Raw genomic sequence first — 26682 nt, forward strand, 5'->3', positions numbered from 1 at the left:
TCCAGTGAACATTTACATTTTTTTTACATTTGTTATATTATCATTCATTTCTCATAATGTTATAATACAATTACTACTAGAAATGTAAGGTTATCCATATCTTTGTGATATCTACATAGCAGATAAAGGTTTGTATTAGTAATATACCAAGCTTATAAAAACAAGCTCTGAATCAAATATTCAAAATATTACACATGAACTTAATTTATTTAGTTGATCCTATAAGCAACTTAAAATATACCTCCATGTCATCGTCTGTGTCGTCATCCAGCTCCACCATGGTCTGCTCTGGGCGGATCATCAGGGGGGTGGAGGCCTTCCGTCGGCTGGACATGATGATGGATCCTGGGTTGGTCTGGGTGGAACGCTGCCAGTGAGGGGAATGCTATCACAGGAGGGTGGGAAAAGGTCTGCAGACCAGCCAGGAGGCCTGACCTGTACTGGGACCCAGAGACAGGCGAGGGCTCTCTTTGATATTCAGAGAGGAAGTGAAAACAGGACAGTGTCTGGGACGGGGGGAGCAGCCAGTCTTAGTGGCTGGAGCGAGAGGGGGGCAGTGGAAGGTGGGGGTCTGGTACGGATGGTTCTGGTGTCGTGTCGGGCTCACTGCCAGTGTCAGCTCCAGTGCTGGACCACCTCCAGGAACTTCATGACAGGATGCTTCCTGGGTGGAAGAAAGAAGGGAAGAAGCAGGGAAAAACTGATTTTTATCCAACACCTTTTCAAAACTGAAATTCAAGCACTTTTCAAGCTTTTTCCGAGCCTTGAAGCTGAGGTACATTACAAAGCACATACTGTTACGATGGTTTACCAGATGCTCCAATCCATTATTAATATGATGCAAGTGTGCTTTAAACAACTAAAATGTGTGTTTCTGGACAGCACTCTGCAGAAGGTCGATGAAATAGGTGAAACATTTAGCTTTGTTATATTTTCCTTTGTCGTAGAGGTAGATCTAGCATTCCATTCACCCTTGCTGAGCCAATATCAAACAATAATCAGTAAACAAATAACATTTGAATAAAGTCTTTACTGGAAATGTGAAAAATAAGTGAACATTGGACCTTTTAGACTGGCAGTGATTAACCTCATTTACACTTTTTCAACTAAATGTAGCATTAAGAAAATATGGTACAAATCAAAACAATTCAACTTTCAAACTTTTCCAGCGGCTTAAAGCTTAGGTCAATAAGATTTGTTTTGTATCCTCTTATTTTACCTTCACACCAACCCAAACAAACCGCATCAAGCAGTTAAACGCTCCAGGTTTCCATTCAACCGTACAAAACAAGCCTGGTGTGAACGCGACCTTAGATACCCTTTTTGTGTGCCTTTGGTAAGTATTGCAGCAGGAACCAAACAAGCTGGTTTGAGCGTGTCAAGAAAAGACAACAGGCTGGTTTATATAGCTCAGCGGGGTCCCATGTGGGTCTGCAGCGTGCCACCATCCAAAAGGAGATGGTAGAGTAAACACTTTGCCAAGGCCAAAAAATGGCTACAAATGAGGAAGGTCAGAGGAAGCAAACAAACAAACATTGCAGAGCAGATGGTCTACAGGTGGTCGACTGACATACAGCACAACAACACTGGTGCTGAAAATGAAACGAAATCCTACACCAGGCACAAGAAACCCTGCCCTGCTTAATGAGCGTTTGTTTGTTCAGGCTGATGGAGTGGAGCAGGGTGTGAAGTGTCTAACTCACATTCATTTTCCATCTGCTTTAGGGGAACACAAATCTGTCATAGATTTTCATTCTTTACAAAATACTGGAACTTGGTTTTGCCTAGATAAATGCCTGAAAAACTATTCAACCACTGTATGATACTTGTTTTATTTGTGAATTAAAAAAAGGTTGCCATCATTATTGAATTCAAGCTATTTATTATATTGATCTTTTGTTTTTTTAACACTCTTGAGGTGTAGGTGCCGAACAAAGCCCACTGGGTTCTTTGCCTCTTCCTGCACGGTTTCTGATTTCTTAGCTGTTATTTGTGTGTGTTTATATTGTGCAAAACAATCAAATACAAAACCGGAATGCATGCAACCACAAATTAATTGTAGTCAAACAAACTAAAAAGGTAATTGTAAAACCCTTTTTTTTTGTTTTTAATCTGACCGCTAATATATATATATATATATATATATATATATATATATATATATATATATATATATATATATATATATACACACAAACTAATTTTGCAGACCCTATCCCTCCGTAGTCTTTCAAGTAGGAGGAGAAATGCCAGCGTTCTCCTCCGGTTTACAGACACTGTGGCCATTTCTCAACCGCGAGTACACATGCTTCAGAGCAACTATTTGAAGTATACTACGTCAGAGTGGCGCAGAATGCTGGGCATTTAACATGCATTTAAACAGTCCTTCGGCGCCACTCGATGACGTAGTATACTTGAAATAGTTGCTCTGCAGCAGTTTTACTTGCGATTAAGAAACGGCCTGTGTAAATTATAGGCTATATATAGAATAATTATGATTATGAATGCATTTTTTTACCACTAAAATACAGCAACACATCTTTGATTCATGTCGTTTATAACTGGGATATTACAATTATTATTTACTTTGTCTGTACAAAGTAGCCTGTCCAGGAATCAATAAAAACTGCGAGCCGGCAGGCAAGACGCTCGGCTTCTGAAACGCGCCCGGTAGGGTAAGACGCCGGAGGAGGCCGGACCAAAACCGCGGCGCAGCCGTGACACGACACAGACGGACCGGTGGAATCGAGGAGTTAGAGCTTATGACAAAACTTCAAATTAGAACAATTTAAAATAAATCATTATGAAGCTTGGGAAGAAGGGTCATATTCAGAGAAAAAAAAATGTAATTTGAGATTACATTTCGTGGAATTACCTTTTCACAACTATGTTTATTTTTTTTATAAATACGGCTTAACTTTCAGAAAGCAAGTTCTATAATAAATATTGGCCAGGGCTCGACATTAACGACTGCCGGATGGCCCGAGGCAAGCTAGTATTTAGCTCGGGCAATGAAGCCTCACCTGCTGGTTGCCCGATCGGGCAATCTATTATGGCAATTGTGGAGACGTGTCAGTGCCTGACAGCGGTCAAATCGGTTGGAAAACGATGAAAAAGTTGCCAAAAGTCGGTCAACCCGTCTTTCTTCATGGACGTCACCATTTTGTGTGCTTCGCGGATGCGCTCGGCTCCTCTCGACTGCTGCTCGGTCAGCTTCCGGATGAGGAGGCATTCGTTCGACCAACTTCACGATGTTCGGGCTGGCCCGGTCAATACGATTTCTATACAATGAATACTACCCGGACAATGAATCGAATGCAACCACATTTTCGCGGGAATTTCAATTTGTTAGGGATTCTGATGCTGAATACCTAACGATCAAATCATTTAAAGTCAGTGTATTACAATGTTACTTAGTCCACCAAAGCAAGGTGAACAACCTGGAAAGAAGAAGAGAAAGACTGAGCTGCAGACTCAGAAATGCAATAATATTTTCCCATGCAGGTCATTATTCAAGTACTCCATGACCACCCTGAACGTGCAATTTGTTTGTAATTAGTAATTGTATAAAGCAGTTATTTCAGGGTGGTTTCGGCCTCTTGCCAATTCTTAATTTCTAATAAGCCGGCCAGTGTACACTCGAGGTCTCCCAGATTAACAGTAGATAACATTACAAACATTTTTAACAGGGGCCATAATAGTGTAAATAATGTTTGTTTTGGCAGTTATAACTGAATGTAATGTTTTCTACTTTTTTGCATCTGGGAAGGCATTTGCCTTCATCAGATGGAAAGTGTCTTGACCAACAACTTAAGTATTTCTTATAGCTATGCAGGGCATGCAAGCGAGCAAACACAAACAAGAACAAACAAACAAGTGAAATGAAGAATAAAATTCAAATTGTACAATATAATATTGTGCTGGTTCATCTTATAATTCAGTCTAGAGAATGCACCAGTCAGCATCTAAGACCTGCAAAAATCTAAATCTTCTAGGGGGAGGCCCCCCAAACCCTTCGTGCGTCATTTAGTCAGCGCGGGGCAGTTTCAGGGCAATCTCTATTGGGCTCAGGGCCATCTGTAAATTAGCTTAGATGGCCCACATCTAAAATCCTTAATGGCATGCACTGTTGGCACATTTTTTGTTACTAATACATTAAAAGCGGTAGAACTGTCAGGTCAACACCATGAGCAACACGCATTTACACTATAATATGAACTTTGGCCACTTATACTTACAACCTGCTATAATAACAGCTTATCAGTGAAACTGGCTGAGACTAGAAGAGTTCAAGTGGCGGCATTTCACCGGGACAGGAAATAAAAACAACTCGCTTTATGGACAGGCTTTGACAAGTTTTACAGAAGGATTTTATAGTGTCTATTTATGTAGCGTAAAAACATTTATCATCACACTTTAAAATCAGTGGTTTGATACGGTATGCAAATGTGTGCAGCTGTCGGTGGGACAAGTTGTCCTGAGAAATATTGACTTATCATAAATCTGATTGTGCTGCAGTGTGAACAAAGTGAGAAATCAGAGACAAAGCGGCTTCAGAGAGATCTCTCAACAAAAAAAAACAGAGCTGATTTTATTTAGCTCAGTTCAGAAAAGCTGAGGGAGAGTGAGAAGATGAAACTTTCCTAAGGCCATATTATAATAAGAGTAGCGAGAAAGGATCTTATCTGGCTGAAAAAAAGTATATTGATATTCTAGTGCCCTCATGCAGAAGCTTTATATTCACATGAGTGAGAATCAAATGAGTTGAAGTAGCATCAGCGCTCTTATATCAAGATGTAATGAGGTTCCAAAAAAAACAAGTAGGCAGATGATGAGGGAATGTTCTGTAACTAATTAAAAATATCCTGTATACAAGGCTAGTTAAATATGTGATACTTCCGAGTAAATATTGACAGATAAAATATGTTACACACAACCAACAAACTATTTATCATTAAATATAAGCCTGCACAGTCACAGCGCAATAGGGCGGTGCAACTTGCAGAAAGTGTTTTGTAACATCAGCACATCAGAATGATACTTTGTTGCCATGCCAAAGTGTCATTAATCACGTGGCACTTTATCCTTCAAGGCTACTCGTTTGCTAGTCATTGTCCCGAGATATCACGACTCCTCATACAACCCACTGAGGCATCATTCGAATGCAGACTCATTGCCATGGTGTCTCTATGGCAACCACGGATGTAGAGCTGTAGTGAAGTAGCTCCTACATCCGTGTCACTGACAGAGTGTGTGTATATATAGGGGTGACCACAACACCTGGGTTTGGTGTTTTTAGAAACAACTGAAAAAGCTCAGAAAGACAGAAATAGCCGACAGGCCTCATGACTTAAAAGTCAGGACTATCCGATTCCTGCAGAATTTCAGAGTGATGCGCTGCGTTCGGGAGGTTTTCTCAGCTTCACTCACAGAAAGTCGATAAGGTCAAGGCAAAGTCACAAGAAGAAGTGAAACGTATTTTTCTGGAATAATCAGAGCAAGTCGTGAACAGAACATAAAAAGTATTTCTAAGGTAGCAGGAATGTTACAGGCTTTCTTATTACCCCACGGTTTTTGGTGATATAAAAGATTAAGACTGTTTTAAGATGGGGATACACCATACCATTTTAGAATTGTTGTTTGAGTTCAAACTCGTACTGTACAAGTAAATGGTCAACAATGTTAAGTCACAGGTCATGATTTATGTTTCACACTGGTGATGGTCCAATCATCAAGTGTTCCAGTGTGCGAGTCAAGTTCAAAATAGAACCGAAGATCTGCCCCAATTGATTGTTCTGGCTATTGAAGATTGTCTGTGAATATGCTTCGAGGAAGTTTTTTTGCAAGCGGAGGTCTGTAACATAACAGCACGTTCACAATCGTGCCATCATGTACCCTGATCATCTGTATGCGAAACTTAAAAACAATGCTTTTAAAGCTAGCCTATATTGACAGCTAGGTGGTAAGGAAGACATGTACAATAGGGTCTGCTGAGAGAATGAGAAGTTAGCTTACTAAGTTATACTGTACAGACAGTACATTGTTATACGGGGGAATAGTGGGACATTCTTGTGTGGCTCTGCAGTGTGAGATCCTGATTTCTAACATGTCAGAAATCCATCTGATCAATCTAGAGCAGTTGATTGTTCCTTGCCCCCTCAGGTACACTGAATGTCAAACGGTGCTCCAAGTTGAAAATGAAATACAACAAAAAAATGTGTCACGTGGCTCAAATAAAAAAACACTAGGCTTAATAATTAATAACTTGCAAGTCTTTGTCTTAAAAATAAGAAAAGGGAATCCTCAATCAGAAACCTCACTTTGAATCAAGAGATTCATCTGATTGAATCAGTAGTTCTTGTTTTATTAATTCAACTTTATTTTATGAATATAACTGGTTTTGGAGTTTAAACTATCAGCTTATCTGATGTGAAAACAAGTGACTGACTGTCACCTCCTATTTCCGTGTTTTTTTTCCCGGTTTTTTTCTCAATTCTTTTTTTTTTTCGGCGACCAACGACCAATTAAATCTTGACCGACCAAAGACTCTTTGGCCGACTAACCTTTGGTCGACTAATCGGGGGGCAGCCCTAGAGTTTATGCTCTTGAGTTATTTGAAATGGATGAATCACAAGAGTCAAGAGACAATCATATGCAGCCACCACTGCAGACAATTCTACAACAAGTACATTATTAATATTAGTGGAGTCTAATATGTGCAACTGCACAGATAAACAGAGTAAGAGAAAAATGATGCTATACACCACAGTGCATTTACCTAATAACCCACTCACTGTGAAAGTCTGCCAAAATCTAGCAATGAAGCCAACAACTGGTGAGAGAGAGCATCTGTCAGCTGCATCTGAAGTTCAAACGACCTGCTGAACTTTTGCTGAAACAGCCCGCACACTTTCTGTGAGCTGATGGGCTGCATGAGGATCTGACTGTGAGCAGAACTCCGTAGCTGGACTGTTTTACCTCACAGTCAGAGGGAGAAAGGATGAGCAGATTGATTTTTGCATCAAAGAAGTATCCCAGAAAACACAACTGCATAATAACTAAGCAATATCACTGTGTTTAACTCGTAAAAGCTGCTAGTTGCTCTTCAAATGTGCCTAAAGAGTCACTCGCAACACGACAGATTTTGAAGAGAGGCTGGCTCAGAAAAAGGAACATTATCTAACAAAATTTAAACACAAACAACTCAGCAGTTGGAGATTTTGCAGTATAATTGAACTTGTGTTAGCTGACTGTCTCAAACAAAGACTAAAGCCTATGCAAAGAGTGCTGAACACTGAGGATACACTGGAAGTGAAATCCTCTTCCTCTCTTTACTCTAGCAGGAGTCTCCTGCTGCCGTCACTGGATACTTAGGAGTAGGGTTGCAAAATTCTGGGAATTTTCAAAGATGGAAACTTTCCATGGGAATAAACTGGGAATTTTCTAAATTGAAGGTTGGCTCTTCATAGGGAACGATATAGTTGGGGAAAGTATATTTTAGCATAATCTTGACTAAAACAAACAATTGCCATTCAAGTACACTTTAATATCCATGCCATTCCTCAATCAAATGCACATAGCACACTGCTTACTGCATGGCTATTGAGACCACACCCCCTACAGCAGGTTTATGGCTAGAAAGGATCCGTCTTGTGTAAAACTCTCACGAGAGTTTGCAAGTCACGTGGCTGAATGTTTACGTTTGGCAGGCAGCCTTTCAGTTACGATCGTTAACATCAGTGGGCCACAGCAAATGATGGTGAGAAGCTAAACTATCTATTAATTATGCCAATGACAGGGAATGTGATTGTTGAAATAGGGTGTTCTTGCTGTTCAAAGAAGAATGACAACACTGTAGATCACCAACACTATGGTTTATTTTTTATTCACAGTCAAGTCAACGTTTTCGCAGTAAAAGTCCCAACTAAGATAGCTCCTGGTGCAATAACATGTTCCCTTTCAGTGTTTTACTATTATCCTGCTGCATTAATGTGTATGTTGCATCATGTTACTGCTGTAGATGTGTTTCCGAGCCGCTCCAACGAGAGGTACAACGAGAACGTGAAGTCATATTTACAAAAGACGGATCCTTTCTAGCCATAGCCCTACAGCAGGGATGGGCAACTTGGATGGTATTGGGGGCCACATAATGTATGTACTGGCCACCAGGGGGCCGTAGATTCACTTGGAACACACACAAACAAATTAGTAGTAGTGGCGGCTCAAGTTGCTTACTTTCATTACGGCAACGGTCTGCAACAAACATACTAAACATTATGGTTTACCCCTGAATTCAGTGAAAAGATATTCTTTCTCCCACTTTTCTTGGAAAACACAATTTTCCTCAGATACCTTTCTCTTGCTCATGCTGACATCCACAGAGGGCTGTGCTCTTATGTTACCCGCTCTATCAAAATCAGTCGGAAGTCGCAACGGCTCATTTCAAAATAAAATGATTCAATTCGATTACATTACCCTCAATTCCCAGTTAGTTCCCATAAATTCCCATGGAAAGTTTCCAATATAATGCAAATTTACTGGAAATGTTCCGCCCCTTTGCAATCATGGAAAAGATAATTGGCAGAGGAAGTGATTAATAACCATGGCAGTGTACAACTGTATTAACCAGTCGCACAAACTTTATCATTTGGTGTCCCTGACGGACGAATTTTCTTCTGTGGGCTTTTTGTTTGTTTGGCTGTAAACATCTCTGCGGAGCAACTCATAGAAAAGTGCTTGAGGTAATGTTTCTAGCTATTCAGATAATTATTTCCCACCAAAAAATAATTGCGCTGAAACTCGGCTGCTTTCATAACCCGGGTCAAACAGTCAGTCTGGCGCCTTTTTTGTAGTGTGTCTAACCTAGTCAGCCAGTTGTGTGCAGAGTGAGCTGTGAGCCACACTCCATACTGTCGAGATGCTCATTAAACTTGTATGAATACCCTGCCTGGGAGCCCCTTTGCCTTCCCGTCTGTCTGTCTGATTGGTGCATTATACTAGTGGAGTGTTTCAGAAGGAGATACCTTTAATGCTGCCAGGTAGAACACACACACTTATCATTCCCTGGCAGGATTCAGTTTTGGCTACATGCGGACATCCATACTGGAGAGAATACGAGATACACATTCTCCATATTACAAAGTCTGTCTAATGCATGAAGACTGACATAGGATCTAATGCAGAGAAATGGTGTTGGTGCTATAGGAAGGAGCTCTATCCAAACAGCAGTGAGAACAGAGTGACACTGAACAAATGAGTCACAGCAGCACTCTGCACTCAGCACCTATTTCTGTGCATCATTGATGTAATCTCAAAGTGTAGTAGGGGGAAAATGTGACTGCGACTGTACTCTCAGAAACTGGAATTTTTGGAAAGGCAATGAGGTCTATGATGCATATATCCTCTCTTAAAAACATGTCAGAACCGAATAACCCCTCCTGTGTCACCTGTCCATTGCTGAATGTGTCATGATTGTACATTTCCCAGCAGTGGGATGATTGATGGATTACTTATTCTGATTGGTGGTTAGAGTGATGTTATATATTGTTATTATATATTATGGATCACCGCAACTGTGGTTCTTGTGGCTGAGACATTAAATGGATACTTCCGATGTTTGGAGTGGAGTTGTATGATGTACTTATTCAGAGTATTCTCTACGGTAGAAGGCGGCCGAGTCGACACGGCCCAGTTTGGAGTATAAGCAGTTGTGCAGCTTGACTACGAAAGAAAATACCACTTAAAAATAAATATCAGTTTAACTTGCTGTCAGACAGCCTTTTCTGACAAGAACTGAAGCAGTTATCTGTGATCTTGTGAAAGCCACCAGACGCCTTTGACAAAAACAGTAATTTTACCTCACAAAACACCAGAGTATATAGACAACCGCTCTGATCTGTCAGTGTGTTGATGTTATTGTGGGATTCTGAATCAGCCATTTAAAAACAACAAAGTCAAACAATGAAACAAACATGCTGACGAACATTTCTTTTAAGTTGCTAAAATAAGTACAAATACGTATTTTGCCATTCCCCTTCACCATTATTATGTATTGTATAACTGTGAAGCTTGTGCTCCTGTCTTTTCATTAGTAGTAGTAACATGCCAACCACTATCTAGTGTTAGTAATACAATGACTAAGTATGTCAAACTACCTCACCTCAAAACATCCTAAGTATTTCTTTAAAACATTTTCAGTGGCACATTAAGAAAGGAAAGCAAGAGAATAAAAAAGGCATTCCCATGCTTTATACAGAAAAATAAGGCGAAGAACACATGGTTGATATGATATATAGTACACAGGAAATTATATAACACAGCCAGACTGAAGGCCTTGCATGCACTCCCTGAAATGTGGAGACAGTCAACTGAGTTTTCAGGCAGGCTGTAATCACAAACACAAAAAGGTATAAGGATGGCAAACTGTCCCACACTTGAAGCCATGCATGAAGTACACAACAGGAACACTTTAAATAACGAGCCCAAAGCATGAAAGCCGCGCAAAAACCACAAGCTGTAGAAATACTGACTGCAACTGTCACTTTTACATAAACAAAAACATTGAGGCTCCATAACACACTTTATATCCAAAGTAAGCAACAAAAACATATTGCACAAAGAGAGCACACACACTGCTTTCTGTTGGCAGTGCTGTATGGGGTGTGTTCTCCCTCCTGACTGCTTGGTCCACCAGTCAGCCACTGCAGTGAAGAGGATGGGGTGTGTGTGTGTGTGTGTGTGTGTCTGCATTTTGTGGGTAAGGAGAAGCACCACAGCCAAACATGTCCCAGGCAGCAGGGGTGGAGGAGGCAGAATTTCGGGCCGTCGCAGAATTGATTTAAATCTCATCACGCGGCTCCTCTAGAGCAGAGCGCTGCTGCACTGTGCTGATGTGCTTGGATTGTTCTGCATAGCAACAGAGCAGCACTACTTTAGCTGGGCTGGGATAAAGACTTAACGAGGATAAATGATAGAAAGGGTTGCTTTTTCACTCGGGTCCAACCCATTTTGGATTTCTGAGGCAGATGCTGATAAAGTAAAACAATCAAAAATAGGTTCAGTATATGTAAGAGTTTAAGACATCTTTATTTTTCCTTCACATAAAAGCCACTTAACCATTTCCCTAAAATGCTTTAATACTTTTGTTTGTAAGGTAACTTCATTTTATATGATACTGATATCAGAGTGACAACGCAGGATCGCTCTTTAGATAAAAACAGCGTTTAGTCACATCAGCAAATATTCCTTTAAAAATTGTGCATTTTGCGGATTACAATTTTTTAAGATCAGCACTTTCTTCTCTACACTGTTTTATTCAATCTACTAAAAAAGGTGCAGGAAGTACTTTTTTTCCCAATTTAACACAGCACATTTAACACAGCTTCTGACAAGTTGCCAAGCTTTTATCTTAAATGATGCCCTAGTGTGCTTTTTGGGGTTTCCCTTTCTGTCGTGTGTTATTTGGTTTTTGTGCATGTAAGTGGTCTGCAAAGGCTAAGATCCCAAAGTCCCCTCGAGAGGGAGTTTCTCTCCCACACACTTCCCCCCTGCCTGAAACGCCTCCATTGGACTCCTTTGATTACCTCAGTAACATAGTGACATCACTAACACTAGCGTTTCTATTGGCTAGCGCTCCAGCACATTGTACGTGATAGGGTATATCTCCAATTGGTTGACCAAGAGGTGCTGCAGCACAGGCAGGATGAGAAAAATAAAGAGCTTTTTGAACATTAAAGCATGGAAACATGTCACAGTAGAGGAACAAAATACAAATATTAACCTGGAAATTAACATAATAGGGCCCCTTTCAAGTAACACATAGTTAGACTGGACATCATTGCTGTGACCTTATTTGATCCACAAACACTGGAAAAGACACAGTGGCCTACATACAGTAGTACAGTATGATGGATAACAGTCACACAGACTACACTGCAGTAATACAAAATTCCAGTCTTCTGGTTATTCTGGCTCCCACGTAACAGGGAACACTTGTGTCACATTGCCAGACCTGTCTCCTCACGGAACACGCGCAGGCACACCGTCACACACACAAAGGGCAAGCTATAAAAATATCCAAGTGTCACCCACTCTGCTATTGATGGTTGTGTTTCCATGGTAACACTGTAACCAACAGAAAGTTTGCGTGCCCGAATCCAGGAGCTGAAACCCAGCAGAGGTCAATCAGTGTCACGACAGCAGCGGTGTTAAAAAGCCAGCTCGCTTTTTACTGCGTAAAGGTAAGGTTTATACAACTAATTCTATAATATTGTACACTCTTAGCACACCAGGATGGCATTCAGATGTTACAAACCTTGTATAAGCTAGTGTATACATAAACAAATTATGCACTGAATAGTTCTGAATATAGTAAAAGCAATCAGCAATATTATAGGAATATACTCAAAAAAGGAATTTTATACAATTTGAACCAAAGATGTGTCAAACAATAATGGGCTTAGATTTTGCGTTGCATGCTGGAACCGATGTGTGGTTGACGCATGTTCTCTCGTGGAAAATGTAATACTGTTTCAATTAAGTTTGTTGCCGTAGCCCCATATAAACTCACAAAGTGACCCCAATGACGAAGGCCAACACGTCAGAGAGCATTCACTTGATCCCGAGGCTACGAGTGAGAATGAAAGGCAGATGGGGAGCGGGGCAGTTTCATTACAGCGAATGGAATAATAAAAGGGGTTAACAATCCCTCTTGAAAATTTGTATTTAGGTGTCGTGATAATGGCCCTCCTTGACTGGATTTTGCTGTTGTATTTGCGCTCCGCCTGTCTACCTCGGTGCTCCTCTCTTTCACTCTCCCTAATGGCCTTCTGCACGGACAGCTATACTCTCCCACAGAAACGTTGTACCTACCACGTCAACCTGTAAGAGCTTTAAACTTATCTTGAATTTTGTTTTTATTTGGGCAGAATCAAATGTGTTTTAGTTACAGTAAACGCACTGTCTAACAAGTAGTAAATTAGGGCAAGGGTCACCCAACCAGCAGCCTCGAAATTAGGTCAACAATGACAAAAGACTTAGGAGGGGTTCTGCTAAACTTCAGTCTATAGGTTGCTTTGTTAGCACTGCAAATGCAACATGATATTTAGGTTGAATATTATGTTTGCACACAGTATATCCTGTACATGCATATGCATGTATGAGAGGGAGAGAGGGATTACTTCCAAACGAGGACACCTGGAGAATTTGGAAGTCTTTTACTTGATGTTTGTTAGCTTCTCAGTGTCTATTTAGTCCTCCTGTTGGGCCAGATTTCCAACCTGTCAATCTGTGCCTTCCCTGCAGTGGGTGTGGCTTGTGAAATGGTCTCTTCTCATTGGTCTCACGCTGGCAGGAGGGGGTGTGTCTCTGCCGTGGCAGCGGCTTACGTGGTGCAGTACAGAAGGCGTTTTTGTAAACTCCCTTTCCTTTTTTTTTTTTACTTGAAATTTGGACTACACATTGGGATGGGAGAATGGAAGCTACTCGCATGGCATACAGACTGCATTGTGTGCAGGGGTTTGAGAGTAACTTTTCCGACAGCGGCGCATAGTGGGTGCATGTTTAGAATTTCACCAGAGGATCTAGTTTGTCAACTGCAGGAACACTTCCAAGTCCTTAAGAAAACTGCGGTGGCAACCAATAATTAGCCCCAAGTTTAATACAAGCGTAAACTTGCATTTGCACATGGCAATCTGCACCAATAGACCAAAATACATATTGTAATATCTATTTTCCTTTGTAAAGGATGGATCAATGTATCCTAAGCTAACAAATATATTAAAAGGAAAACTGGATTGTTAAACATTTCTTAAGAGGATCTAATATTATATATATATATATATTAAATTGCAGGCTGTCACAAACACAAGATATTTGGATGAACTGTCCCTTTATATAAAATCAATGCAGCTCTAATTGATGAGTGTTTAAACTGCAGATGATACTAATAGTTTTGTTGGATTTCAGACCCATTAATATCCCCATTAATGTTCCTAAAGTCAACATATTCTAATGCAGTTCTCCAAAGATCTCCATAGGCACACACTGGCAACACCAACTGCAGTACAACAACAGAAATGGGTCAAATAACACCATCATTTGCTAGAGCGCTGTGACCTTTGTGTGCTTTACCTGGAAATATTATAGCGCTTGAAGATTTTGAGGATTCCAACTAGTTCCTGAGCTTGCAAATTGTAGCCTAATGCACCAAAAAACTAACAAGACACAAATTTGGAAGATTGCTCTTAGATGTTAAGGTACTCGTTTAGACTACATTGGGCTCTCACTTCTGTCTTCCTCTCTAATGCAGCTTCAATCAATTGTCTCTTCCCTGTATCACTTTGTCTCTCTCAGAAATCACACGTACTCTCCTGTACAGTGTGGATTTCATGCTCCCTCTCTTTCTGTCCCTATATAACCCTTCAGCTCTGCCTCTGTAATGGTCTCCTTCCCACCATCACGCTCTTCCTCTCAGCCCCTCCTACAGTTGATGAGCTCATCTCTGTGGTTGCCGTAGTCACCTAACAACACGTCTGAGAAGCCAGCGGAGGCACAGCTGGGGAAGGACCTGAACAGAAAACACGGGAACAAACAAAGCACGGCGTAGATGTTGATGATGTCATCACAGAGCCAGTCTGAGCACGAAGGGCCATGTTGACAACAACCTCCGCCCTCCAGCCCGCGATGACTCATTCCAGCGCTTTACCAGAAGAACGGACAGACGTTATATAAAGCTCGGCATCAGGTTTTAAAGTGTGGTGTGCAGGCGGGAAATGCTGGATGTTCGTGATGAATATGAACAACTAACACTTTTTGAAACCTAACATAGATGAACTGGGACTATACTAACATGGGATGAAGCGCTTTGAGCTCAAAACTATCATAAAATATAGGGTTGATACATTTTTTCTCACATGCAGTGCTGGTCAGGAAAAACCTTAACATGTAATGAGGTTAAAAGAAGAAACCTGGGTATTGTGATTTGCTGTAATACTCCAAAGCCAGGGTTTTAGAAACCATCACATTTATAACCCGTTTGAAACGTAAAATACCCCAAAAGTACAAATAATCTCCGTTCAATTGTCCCCATAAAAATGAACAGCAGGTTCAAGCTGTTAGGATGATTTTAAACATTTATTTTGAGAGTAGGCATCATTGTGAAATGTACTGATCTGGTAAAGCCACAGTTGGGCCTGCAACCAATCATTATTTTCGTTGGCAATTAATCTACCAGGAATTTTCAGGCAAATTGTTTAGTGTATAAATGGCAAATAATGTTGAGAAAATGTCATTACGTAACATTAGCTCAGCAGTTAAAAAGGAGAGACAGAGCTGTCAACAGAAACCATTTAGATGATATCTGATTCCTTCAGCTTTAAATCGCTATGTAAGATGAACATCAGCGTGTCATCATTACCATTAGTGGAGAACTACATCACTTTTTTTAAATATGGGGACATCCTTCAAAATGTAATTTAGCTACCTGCACAAATCTATATCAAAATATGTACAATGTATTTTCAGTTTCCAACAACCAACTAAAACCACCATTTACTCTCTTCAAAGCCACTAGACTCCTTTGACAAAACAGTCTGTTGACCTCGCAGGAGAAGGAAACACATTTTTCCAAAGGACCTACATCTATTGTAGGTTCACTGACGATGGATAATTACCTCATAAATCGCATACTATCCCTTTAAGCTCTCGGATCAGATAACTATAACATTAGCAGTACACACACACAGAACACACAGTTTCTCTCGCAGAATTGAAAACAGGACTACCTGCCACCTTGCCCATTTTAAATGTCCCTAAGCAAACACACTTTCTCATTGTTTTACCGCCAATCCTCTAGGTTAGTTGTAACAGTCAGCAGTCAGAAACGGCAGCAGACATCTGATAGACTGACAACAAAATGAATAAACGCCTCGAAGAAAAAATAAAAGGCACATCCCCTTGCAGCTGGATGTTATGGCTGCGACATTCTAAGAGGTCACAGTACAATGAGAAACACTGCATGGTTGAGCAAGCCTGGGAAATTAGCCGATTCAATGGGAGTAGATTTATTTGTGATGCCACTACTTCAAATAAAAATAGCTCTCAAATTCCTTTCTGTAAAAATGAGTGTAGGCTGTTTACTTCTCCTTACTGACATGCTCTCACTTTACTGTTTACACAGTGAAGTGATGATGGAACAGTCTGATTTTAGAAACAAGGTAGGATGGCGACATCTGTGCATTTCCCTAATCCCCTTGTGCAATACTGAGAATAACAATTCCCCAAAACATTTAAACAGGCTTAATCTTGCATCTGTCAAACTGTAAAAAACATTGAGTAATGTCCTATATGCCCAACAGTGGACCAAGGGAATATTACATTTTGACCACTTCTTGGTAACATTCAAGTATTTCGGGTCAGGCGAAACAAACAGTTTGAATTTATTTGATTGGTTATTGCTTGTCTTTTTTTTCAAATAAGCTATTTTTGGATGTATTCCCTGCAATAAATGTCTACATCATTTACCAAGCAACTGTGTGTGATTTTGAAATGTGACGGTTTGCTTTTATCAATAGAAACCCTTTGATTGTTCAGCACCAATAATGAGTCAGTTGTCGTTACAAATTATATAACATTATCCATGATTTGGCAGATCGCATGCGAAAAGAACAAACATGAGACACATTTAAACTCAAATGGAAAGAGCAGGAGTGCGTGCCTTAGCGAGCAAAGCCAAGTCTATACCCAGAGGAATTGTTGGTAACGGGTTTGACAGGAGGGTTAACATCGCTGTGATCAAAATCACTTACATCTTTAATGGATTGGGCTCCGTTGGGCTGCTGATCAAGGTATGTTTAGAAGTCAAACATAGCAAGTCATCCCAGTATAACGGGAATGCCGTTAAATAATATTTCTTAAGGCACCCAGAAGAAAGTGAATACAGACTAGGTGACAGCTTTACAAAGAAACAAAACTATCTGTAACATACACTAAATGCTTTTTGAACAATTGGCCCACACGGAGTGTGAAGACCTATCAGAGGTCTATGACTGTACTGGTGAACATGTGCAATAAATTACAGCAAATTAACTATCTGGCAATATGCAAGACATAAAATGACACTTTAAACTCAACATACATGCTGTTATAGGATCTCTGTTTGTAGAATAATCAAAGAAAAGTGTTATTTTTCCTTGAATAACCTCATTGATGTCATCTCCACTAATTTTTAGGGATACACCCATTTGCTCTTCTCATACATTAAATGTAGGGCTAATATAATACCAGTACATTTTTTAATTGATATATCTCACTGCACGGAACTCATTGGAATAATGCTCCTGTAAGGTAACCTGAGGACACGGATTGCTGCGTTACCGCAAACTGTGTCCTGAATGACTGACTGGAATAAAGTAATTCATTAAGGATATCAACAATCATTTTAGAATAACATTGACACATAAACTGTGTGTTATGTGGATTTGGTCAAGTCCTGGTGAAAACCCAATCCATTAATCTAGACTGTGTAAGCACCAGTACCAATCAAACGTATAAGACAATAGTATTGTGCGCTATACACAACATAGGTCTTGTGTTAATTCTCCATGACGCAATAAGATAAATTATTTAGGGCTTAAATGTAAGGCACTCAGGTCTGATGGGGACATGCAAGTACAACATCATGGAAAGATAACCGTGATTTAAAAAAATGTTTTTAATTGTATTATCCCAATAATAAATATAGGCTACATGATATATCACTGTGTACTGTATGAAACGACTGCAAGATGACACATTGATGGAATAAGCTAGAAACAAGGAAGTACGAGCGGGAATGTCCCTGTGTGAACTATTTCACTGGGGTGGTTGACTGTTTATGCGTTTGGAATTATTGATATGTTTTATCCTGATCCTGACCTGTATGCATATCATTCTTCTCAGTGACTTCACTAGTGCTATATCTAAATGCAGTGCAGGACAACATTAAGGTTTCAACACAGTGAAATAGAATAACCACTATCCCTTCACAGCTTTTACAGGGTGCACTGAGGACACATTTACGTGTGAAACCCACTGCCTGCAGTCCGGGACGCTGGGTCCAAATAAGTTGATGTTCTGCATAAAAACAACCACGCCTGACTTTTCACAGCAGTTAAAGGCCTGCTGCACAGACAGGATACAAGTCCATGCTACAGCAGTGTGTCCGTCTGCCGTGGTCTCGGATGGGAGGAGGCATCACCAGGGTTAACGTTCCGCCTACATCACAGAGTCGCACAAATCAAAGTCTAAACAACGTCGGACTCCAAAAGTTGCTGTGAAACGTCAGTGGCGCTGAATGTGAGCAGGTACACCAGGGCGGTGCGCAGTTTACCGGCCGTTTCCCCCGGCCTGCCCGAAATGTGACAGTGGGGCGCAGAAAAAACACTCTCCCCAAATGTTCCCCCTCTCGCCACCGACGTAACAACATGTCGGCAAAGGACGGCCATGTTTTGCTGGTTATGTCGACACGGGGAGGAGGAAAAGTAGACACGATGTTTCTCTGCTCTGCCTTCTCGCGCAGCAGCTACAACGTATCAAAGTGAAACTTAAACACGGGGGAGACCACGTCCAATTAACAACTTGGCGGACACATTGTCTCAGCACGCAGGTGTAAACGACACAAGCAGGCAAAGTTCATGCGGCGAGACAAGTTACAGTGTTTAGATAGAGGCGTGTGGGTGTTTGGGAGCCACGCAGGGGCAGAGCAAACCACGCGAGGGGCACAAAAACAACTACGTGCAGTGTTAACTTGAGGGACTTTTGAGGGTAAGGGGGGCGTAGGAAAACAGAGGAAGAGTTTATACATTTCTTACCTGCCCACCGTTTTGGAGCGATGCTCAGGTAGTGCGGTACAATCCCAAAGCGACTGCTATAGCGAGAAATAACCCCAATCTGCTTTAAACTGTCTCACGGCTGTCCAATAACCGAGCAGACAACAGGCGACAGGAAAGAAAAAATTGGCGATCACAAGGAGGATCTACGCCAAAAGCCACATGATCGCCGACGTCAGAGTACGTATTTGCATGCCGTACCCGAGCGCCGGTGCCCGTCCATAGCGGGTCCATAGTGTTATTGCCAGGAAAAGTTCAGAAACAGGCGGAGGCAAGTAAAGCAACTCTCTGTCTAGAAGGCAGGTGGACAGCAGTGGCTTCTTAAAGCATGCATGCTGGTTTAAAAATGAATGAGCTGTACCTTGTTGTCGTCAACTTGTCACTGTGCTGATGCCTGCCTGCCCCTTTCCTCGGAGCTAATTGAATATTAAAGTATCAGAGGGGGTGTGTCTTACTCCACAAGCCCCTCCCTCTCCCTTTTCACACCGCCCACCCCTCTTTCTCTATATGTGCAGTTGCTGCAGTGCTCTCCTCAGTGGAAGCTGGTCTGCAGTGGGAAACGGCATGCTTCCCTGCCTTTCATCACACACAGAAAACACACTCACATCTGGATCCTCAAAGGTTAGTCTGAGGTCAGCTTGATACTAACAGTTTGCATTGCTGAGACAAAGTGCCCTGAGGTGACACAGACTGACTCAAACGCAACAGTGACCTCCACTGGATCCTCTCGAGAATTTCTCCTGACCTTGGCCCGTCACATTCTATATGTAGCTGGAGCTTTATATATACAGTCTATGAGCTGGAGTCATGTAGAACATTTGTACTGCAGTGATGCCTCTTTTCACCACTCTTTGTCGCATAAGAATGAAAAAAAATGAGATCACAATGCCAGTTTTAACAAAGTGAATCTGGACTTGAAAGGTATTTATTGGTTTGCTCAGGTACACTTCATGGGATAGCATTTACTGACTTGGGTCTGATATTGCTGTCCTTGGTTTGCACAGTCTTTATTTAGCCCTTAGAAAAGGCGCAGACGCATACTGCTTTGCATAAACAGGTTTGAATAGAACAACATAAAGTTACCAAATATATAGGTATCACTCAGCTTCCGAGGTATTCTGGAGTTGCAGGGCACATTGTGTGAATTGTGTCATTTGGCCAAGGTCTTTGAATCAACCCCATCCTGTAGAAGTCAACATCAAGACAACAAACAATTGTTGGCACTGTAAACCTTTTCAGTTTCTTTACATTCCCCTTTGTCTTCCTCCCACAAAGCCACACAGACAAACAAGTTTAGTTAATTTGACCAAAAATATACAAAAAGCACAATAATCAAATTTAAAGATGAATTAGACTGAAAGCATTGTTTATTTATTTATCTATTTTTTTACTTATTTATCTATTTATTTATTTAATATTTGATGTCTCTTTTTAATTTTTTTTTATTTCATTTGAAAGTCTATACATATTCAAATACACACACATACAGTACCAGTCAAAAGTTTGGACACACCTTCTCATTTCAATGTTCTTTCAACTATGAAAGAACACATATTATCTAGTAAACAAAAAAGTGTTAAAAAATCCAGAATATGATTTTTATTTTTAGATTCTTCAAAGTAGCCCCCTTTTGCCTTGATGACAGCTTTGCACACTCCTGGCTTCTCTCAGTGAGCTTCATGAGGTCGTCACCTGGAATGGTTTTCAATGAACACGTGTGCCTTGTCAAGAGTCAATTTGTGGGATTACTTGCCTTCTGAATGTGTTTGAGGCCATCAGTTATGTTGTGCAGAGGTAGGGTTAGTGCACAGTGGATATCTCTATTTGACTGCTGTTGTAATCCATATTATGGCAAGAACGCTCAACTCAGTGAAGAGAAACGACCGTCCATCATCACTTTAAGAAATGAAGGCCAGTTCTTCCGGAAAATGTCAAGAACTTTTGTTTGTTTGTTTGTAGCCTTTATTTAACCAGGTGAAAATCCCATTGAGATCAACGATCTCTTTTTCAAGGGAGACCTGCAGCACATTGGTTACACATAAAAACAACAGAAAACAACTTTGAATGTATCCTCAAATGCAGTCGCAAAAAACATCGAACGCTTTGATGAAACTGGCTCTCATGAGGATCCCCCCGGGAAAGGAAGAGCAAGAGTTAGCTCTGCTGCAGAGGATAAATACACAAGAGTTACCAGCCTCAGAAACCTCAAATTAAAGCACCTCAGATTAGAGCCCACATAAATGATCAAAGAGCTCAAGTAGCAGACAATCTCAGCACCCACTGTTCAGAGGAGACTGCGTGAATCAGGCCTTCATGGCCCAGTTGCTGCAAAGGTCCACTACTGAGGATGAATAACAAGAAGAAGATAATTGTTTGGGCCAAGAAACACAAGGAAGGGACCTTGGACAGTGAAAACTGTACTTTGGTCTGATGAGAGATTTATTTATTTTTTTGGTCTGATGAGAGATTTTTGTTTCCAACCACTGTGTATTTGTGAGACGCAGACAAGGTGAGCGGATGGTTACTGCATGTGTGGCCCACCATGAAACATGGAGGAGGAAGTGTGATGTTGTGGCCGTGGGGGGGGGGGACATTTGTTGTTGACATTTACAATGTAGCAAAAATTAAAATAAACAAAAAACTTCGAATGAGAATTTGTCTCCAAACGTTTGACTAGTAGTATGGTATATACATATACAGTACATATAGAGTCTGCACAGATTGTCAGAATATCACCTAAGCCTTAACATAATAAAGATAATTGAGATTTCACACATGCAAAAGGTAAGGCAGATTTCATTTATACATGTGTTCCCTACCATCAGAACGTGAAAATAATATTTAAGTGTTTTTTGTGCAAGAGCAACATCTTATCTTTATATAATATCAGCCATGACTTATTTAGTAGCTTGTTCCGTTTCTGATTAATCAAATGTAATGAAACTGTCCCTGATGCCATAAGTCAAACTGTGTTGTTGATATTCTGCCTGAGTTTAGTCATCTGCTCTCAGACCTGAACATTGAGACAAATTCCCACAGCTAGATGAAAACAAGCATAAATGGAAGGCTGATAAATTGCCTGTCTCTAACAATACCACAGAGGGGAACTGCTGTACCATTAGAGCACAGTAAAGATCAAGAGCAGTTTATTTCTCCAGCCTCATGAAAGGCTGCTTTGCCTCAAGATGGTTTTACTATGTTGTTGATTCAGGTTTCACCTCTCTTCTGGCCCTGTCATTTAAACATATTTTCCGTGTGCACAGTAAGTGAGTAGTGTCTATTATGAGGTTGCCAATATTGTGCTTACTGAAAGAAGCTGGTAGTGGAATTATACCTGCTAACACACATCCAGTATTGAGCTCTGGAAAGACAAAGATATGAAAGAATAAAGAAATTCGGCCCCCTTTCACATTAGCTTTATTGTTAATCCTAATACTTTAAAGGAAGAAAGTGCATCAGCTTTAGTCAAAAAGACATGTATTGATTGGAGTTACGATATACGTTTCTTCCTTTTTTCCTCTACAGCACTCTAAAGTATGTATTGATGCAGACGACCCTTCATATTCTTTAAGACAATGTGAAATGACATGGCATTTGGTGAACTTCCAAGGTTTAAATTGGCTAAACAGGTTAAGATATGAGCAAAAAGTCAACGATACAAGCTTATTCAAATAATATCACATATAGGAGAGAAGTGAGCTATGACTCCCAATGTGCAGTTTGGCAACATCACTGAGCTGTTTTGTGCAAAACGTTTACAGTCGGGCAAAGCTTGTGATTCAAACTTTATGCTTTGTGGAGACCAGATTATAAATTCAGCACCATAAATCCGTTCAATTTCAGATAATGGGTCAATTTGGGTGATAAAGATGGGTCACCATAGAGAAAATTAAGCACCAACCATAATATTTCAATATAAAATCTGCAATATACTGTACATACAGAATGTATATAATATATAATAATACATCTACAATGGTGACACCTCTTTCCCTAAAATAAAAATCACATCCTAACTAGAAGTTGATAAAAGTAGATTATTTCCATCACCGATGAAGGGAAGGAAGAATGACATTTATTAAGGTGCTCTACATAATGCTACATTCATTTGTGTTACTGTACTGTTTCCCTCAATCCCATTTCAATTAATATTTTCCCAGAGCAGGAAAAGCACACTTTAATCTTTTGGTCAAGTCTGTATATCTGTATCAATGTGATAAAACAACAGGTCACTAGATGGTGCCACATGGCTGTACAACCACTCCTGTGTGAAATCCCTCAATTTCCCATCTGTGGCTGAACAGGTCTGGCTTTATGCCTGTCTTATGTATTCAGGATGGAAGTGCTACCAACTTTCAGTAAGAGTAATAATAATAAAGGAACCGACTTATAATGGGTATCACTGAGGTTTTCATATAATGGACAGAATATCTTTACGAAAAAGTGTTTAACCATTTTGTCTGCTTTGGTGGAAAAAATAGCACTTTCTTTACTCACTTCTTACTTTACATAATTATTACTGAAGGGACTGGAAATCTAACTTAGGGTACAAGGCCTGGAAGTGAGGAGGGGAGGGGCGAGAGACAGAGACGAGGGGAGGTACATTGAATTGAAGAAAAGTTATTAAAGAACATTTATTAGAAATTGAAATTAATTAATTAGAGGAGAATGTGTCACAATAGTTCATTGGGAGTTCAGGAAGTTGAGTTGACTCATAATGGATTACGTGCATAGGAACACACAGGGAATACCAGACTTGGCCATCTCCCCTCCATTTATCTGTCCACAGGGTGACATCAGAGTAGGGTGTTCCTTCAGTTTTATATATTGATTTATGTGTTTGTCCTTAATGTCATTTCTATAGACACTGCTGACTAACTTAGCTAAACCCCACCTGTGAACCGTGAACGTTTTGAAACTGTAACTCGGCAAAAGTGTTCTGTGACGATTCAGCTATCTCAACATGAATTAGAGGAGTGCATGGAGCACTACGACAAGTAATATTTAGTATACAAAGTATGTTGATGGTCCCGTTCCCAAAGCCGAACTTCAAGAGCAATACGAAATGCATTGAAAGATGTGGTTTTAAATTAGGTGCTAACTTTAGCATACATGGCTACTAGCTCACTACCTACCGTTAAATACATGCCAATGGCTGGTTTTGTGAAACACATAAGTGGATTTGTGCTGTGCTTTTTATTGAATAGTTCAATAGAGATACAGTATGTCTTCCAGACTCTTCAGTTGTACTCATCTGTTATTGTAAACTCTTTGTAGCCATACCGACAAAAAGTAATGCACTGTAATTCGTCTTGATCCCACTGAATACATTTGTATGTAATCCACAAAATTGTGAAATAGGAAAGAATGTCAAAGTCTGCATGAGTAGGAGGTCATGATGATGGTCCAAATACTGCCGACTTTCACCCAGGAGGCCGCTGTTGTGGTCCAGTGTGAGAAAAGTAGCCAATGTTGAAAATGTGTCGAAAAATGTATGTACTAAAAGCAATGCCACTGCCGTAGTTATTTTCAACCCATACAAGATCTTTTCCAAAACTAGCTGAGTTTTTTTGTGTAGAGATGCAAGTTTATTTTGAAAAGACTGTTTGCTTGTAATGTATATTTATACTACAATTGTAGGAGAGCACATGAAAAAATAGGAATAACTCTTCATAAGATGTCAAAAACCATTAAGATGATAACCATAAACAATTTTGACCATTTATTTTTTACTCGGATCTTAAGTGTCTTTATTGTATCATACTGTGAATCTTATGTGTGTGTGTTTGTCTGCAGGTTTTGTATCTACTTCCCCTGTGACTAGCTTTGGCTCATTCACACAGTTTACAGTTGGAATATAGTCAAGAACTGTTTAGTAATGATACATTCACAGACAGTGGGGGTTTATAAATCTTCTTATCACCCCGACAACCGCAATCAGACTTCCCTTCCCACGTTCAGGTTCAACCATGACACAGCTGTTGATACATTAATGATACTGCAAATGAAGAGGAGGGGAAGAGGATGTGGGGGAAACTTTTGGAATGGAAAAGAGCAACAGAAGGAGAAGCGATGAGAGAATATATAAGTGCTATTTATCAACCTAAACTTGGTGTGAGTTGCCGAGTGTTGGGGATATCAGCCTTCAAAGGTTTGCCTTCTCCCCATTATAATGGCACTAGAGGGCACATGGCTGGTTGTTCTCAAAGTGCAAAACTCAAAAGCAATGTCTCTCTTCAGAATTCAGAAATCATGACCCAATAACTCTAGATAATCTTCGGACCTTGTTATGAGTATTTTCATAAAGGTACAGCGGAGGTGGAAGCCATCAATGTTTACATGTTGCGCTGTCATGCATCTCTAGACGATTTGAATACCGCAAGCCAACTGCAATCTGCTGTAGTTCCAATGCTTGAGTCACATCACACCAAAACAATCTTTATTTCATTTAGTCACTGTCCATTTTATAATAGAACAAGGAGAAGGAATAGATAAGGAGACCATCGTAATGGCAATTTACATTACCCAATGTCCTCTTTGTCAATTCCATTAACAATCAGGAAAGTGGTGAAAGTGATCTTATGCAGACACAAACAGATGACTTTCGGTTGTTGGATACAGATTAGTTTGATGTTTTTAAAGCTGTTTTACAGTCCAGAAGTGTATTCCTGTAGCTCTGAAGCTGTTTGCATTGGCATTCTGTTAAGAACGGTGTGCTCTCAATCTCCTTGTGACCTTCCTTTCTGGTGACCTTATCTATACACCCTGTGCACCTAATCCCTGCAACCAAGTGTTTAAAATAATATTGCATGATAAATCTGAGCAAAAAAATATGAACATAATGGCTTCTACAACCATGCATACTGCCACTGCTGAAGCCTCTAAGAAAGATACATTGAACCGTACGAAGAGTAGAATAGACCAGCAGAGCAACATTTCTGGGAAAGACCTCTGCAGAGACCCTTTCTCAGTCAAAGGAGAGGAGCGCTTAATTCAGTCCAGAGATTCTGAACGTCAATTTAGTTCACTCTGCTCGTAGGGATAGAATACACAGAAATCACTAAAAGATCATTTCGAAAAAAAATATAAGCCTTGTGTTGGATTAAGCCATTTTACAATAGAGTTCTGCTTCATTTAACAACAACGAAAATTGTCTTGTTGGGTAATGTAAGGAGCTTGGATCCCACTCTTAAACCTTTGCCTCATCTCTCCAGTGTACACTTTTCAAAGAAGCTGCGGTTCTCAGATGTAGAATAAACAAATACAATAGCAAACCCATCTCCTAACATTAACTTGATGAGGAAAAGTGTGTTGTTAAGCCTGAATATCCTACAGGTCTTCGCAAGAAAGAAACCAGATCACTGTTCTTCCTCCTCTCCCACCCTCTGCCTATACCTCTTCGTCCTTGTTTTCATCTTTATTTGATTTCAAATCTACGTAATTATTTTGTTTTGCAAGACAAGAACAGCCTTCCCTCTAATTGGCCAAGGCAGCATTACAATACACAAAGCTTGGCACTATTATGCTTTCCCAAGGCACACTAAAAGAGGAAGAGGGCCATTTACCAGACGGTTCATCACCCCATATACATTTCTGTGAAACAGTCACCCTTGTGGTTTAGGGTATTGTAACTTCACAAAAGCATGATATGAAAATATTTACCACAATAAAATGAAATGGGAGGATATTCTTTTAAATTGCTTCCTCTTTATCTTGAGTCACTACTGGCAGGAAGGCAAGTATGTATGTGTGTCAGTCGGTGCCACCTTTATGTGTTATAGTAAAGTTTCTCAGAGTCGCACAGAGCTACCGCTGT

General features: G+C 40.3%; 1 protein-coding gene across 5 annotated transcripts in view; it reads right to left on the reverse strand.

Annotated features, from left to right (window-relative positions):
* Positions 1–19331, reverse strand: part of zhx2a (zinc fingers and homeoboxes 2a) — a 30725-nt gene extending 11394 nt beyond the window's left edge. For 3 of the 5 annotated variants that reach the window (XM_079640205.1, XM_079640201.1, XM_079640202.1), the window contains exons 1-2: positions 18849–19219; positions 242–664 (exon numbers count right to left, since the gene is read on the reverse strand). In XM_079640205.1, the coding sequence (XP_079496331.1) occupies positions 242–334 (93 nt within the window). In that variant the 5' untranslated portion in view covers positions 335–664; positions 18849–19219. The other 2 variants (XM_079640203.1, XM_079640204.1) reach the window with 2 other exon arrangements.
* Positions 19332–26682: the final 7351 nt, after the last annotated feature.

Source organism: Notothenia rossii (assembly GCF_949606895.1).
Source record: "Notothenia rossii genome assembly, chromosome: 7".
Lineage (NCBI taxonomy): Eukaryota > Metazoa > Chordata > Actinopteri > Perciformes > Nototheniidae > Notothenia > Notothenia rossii.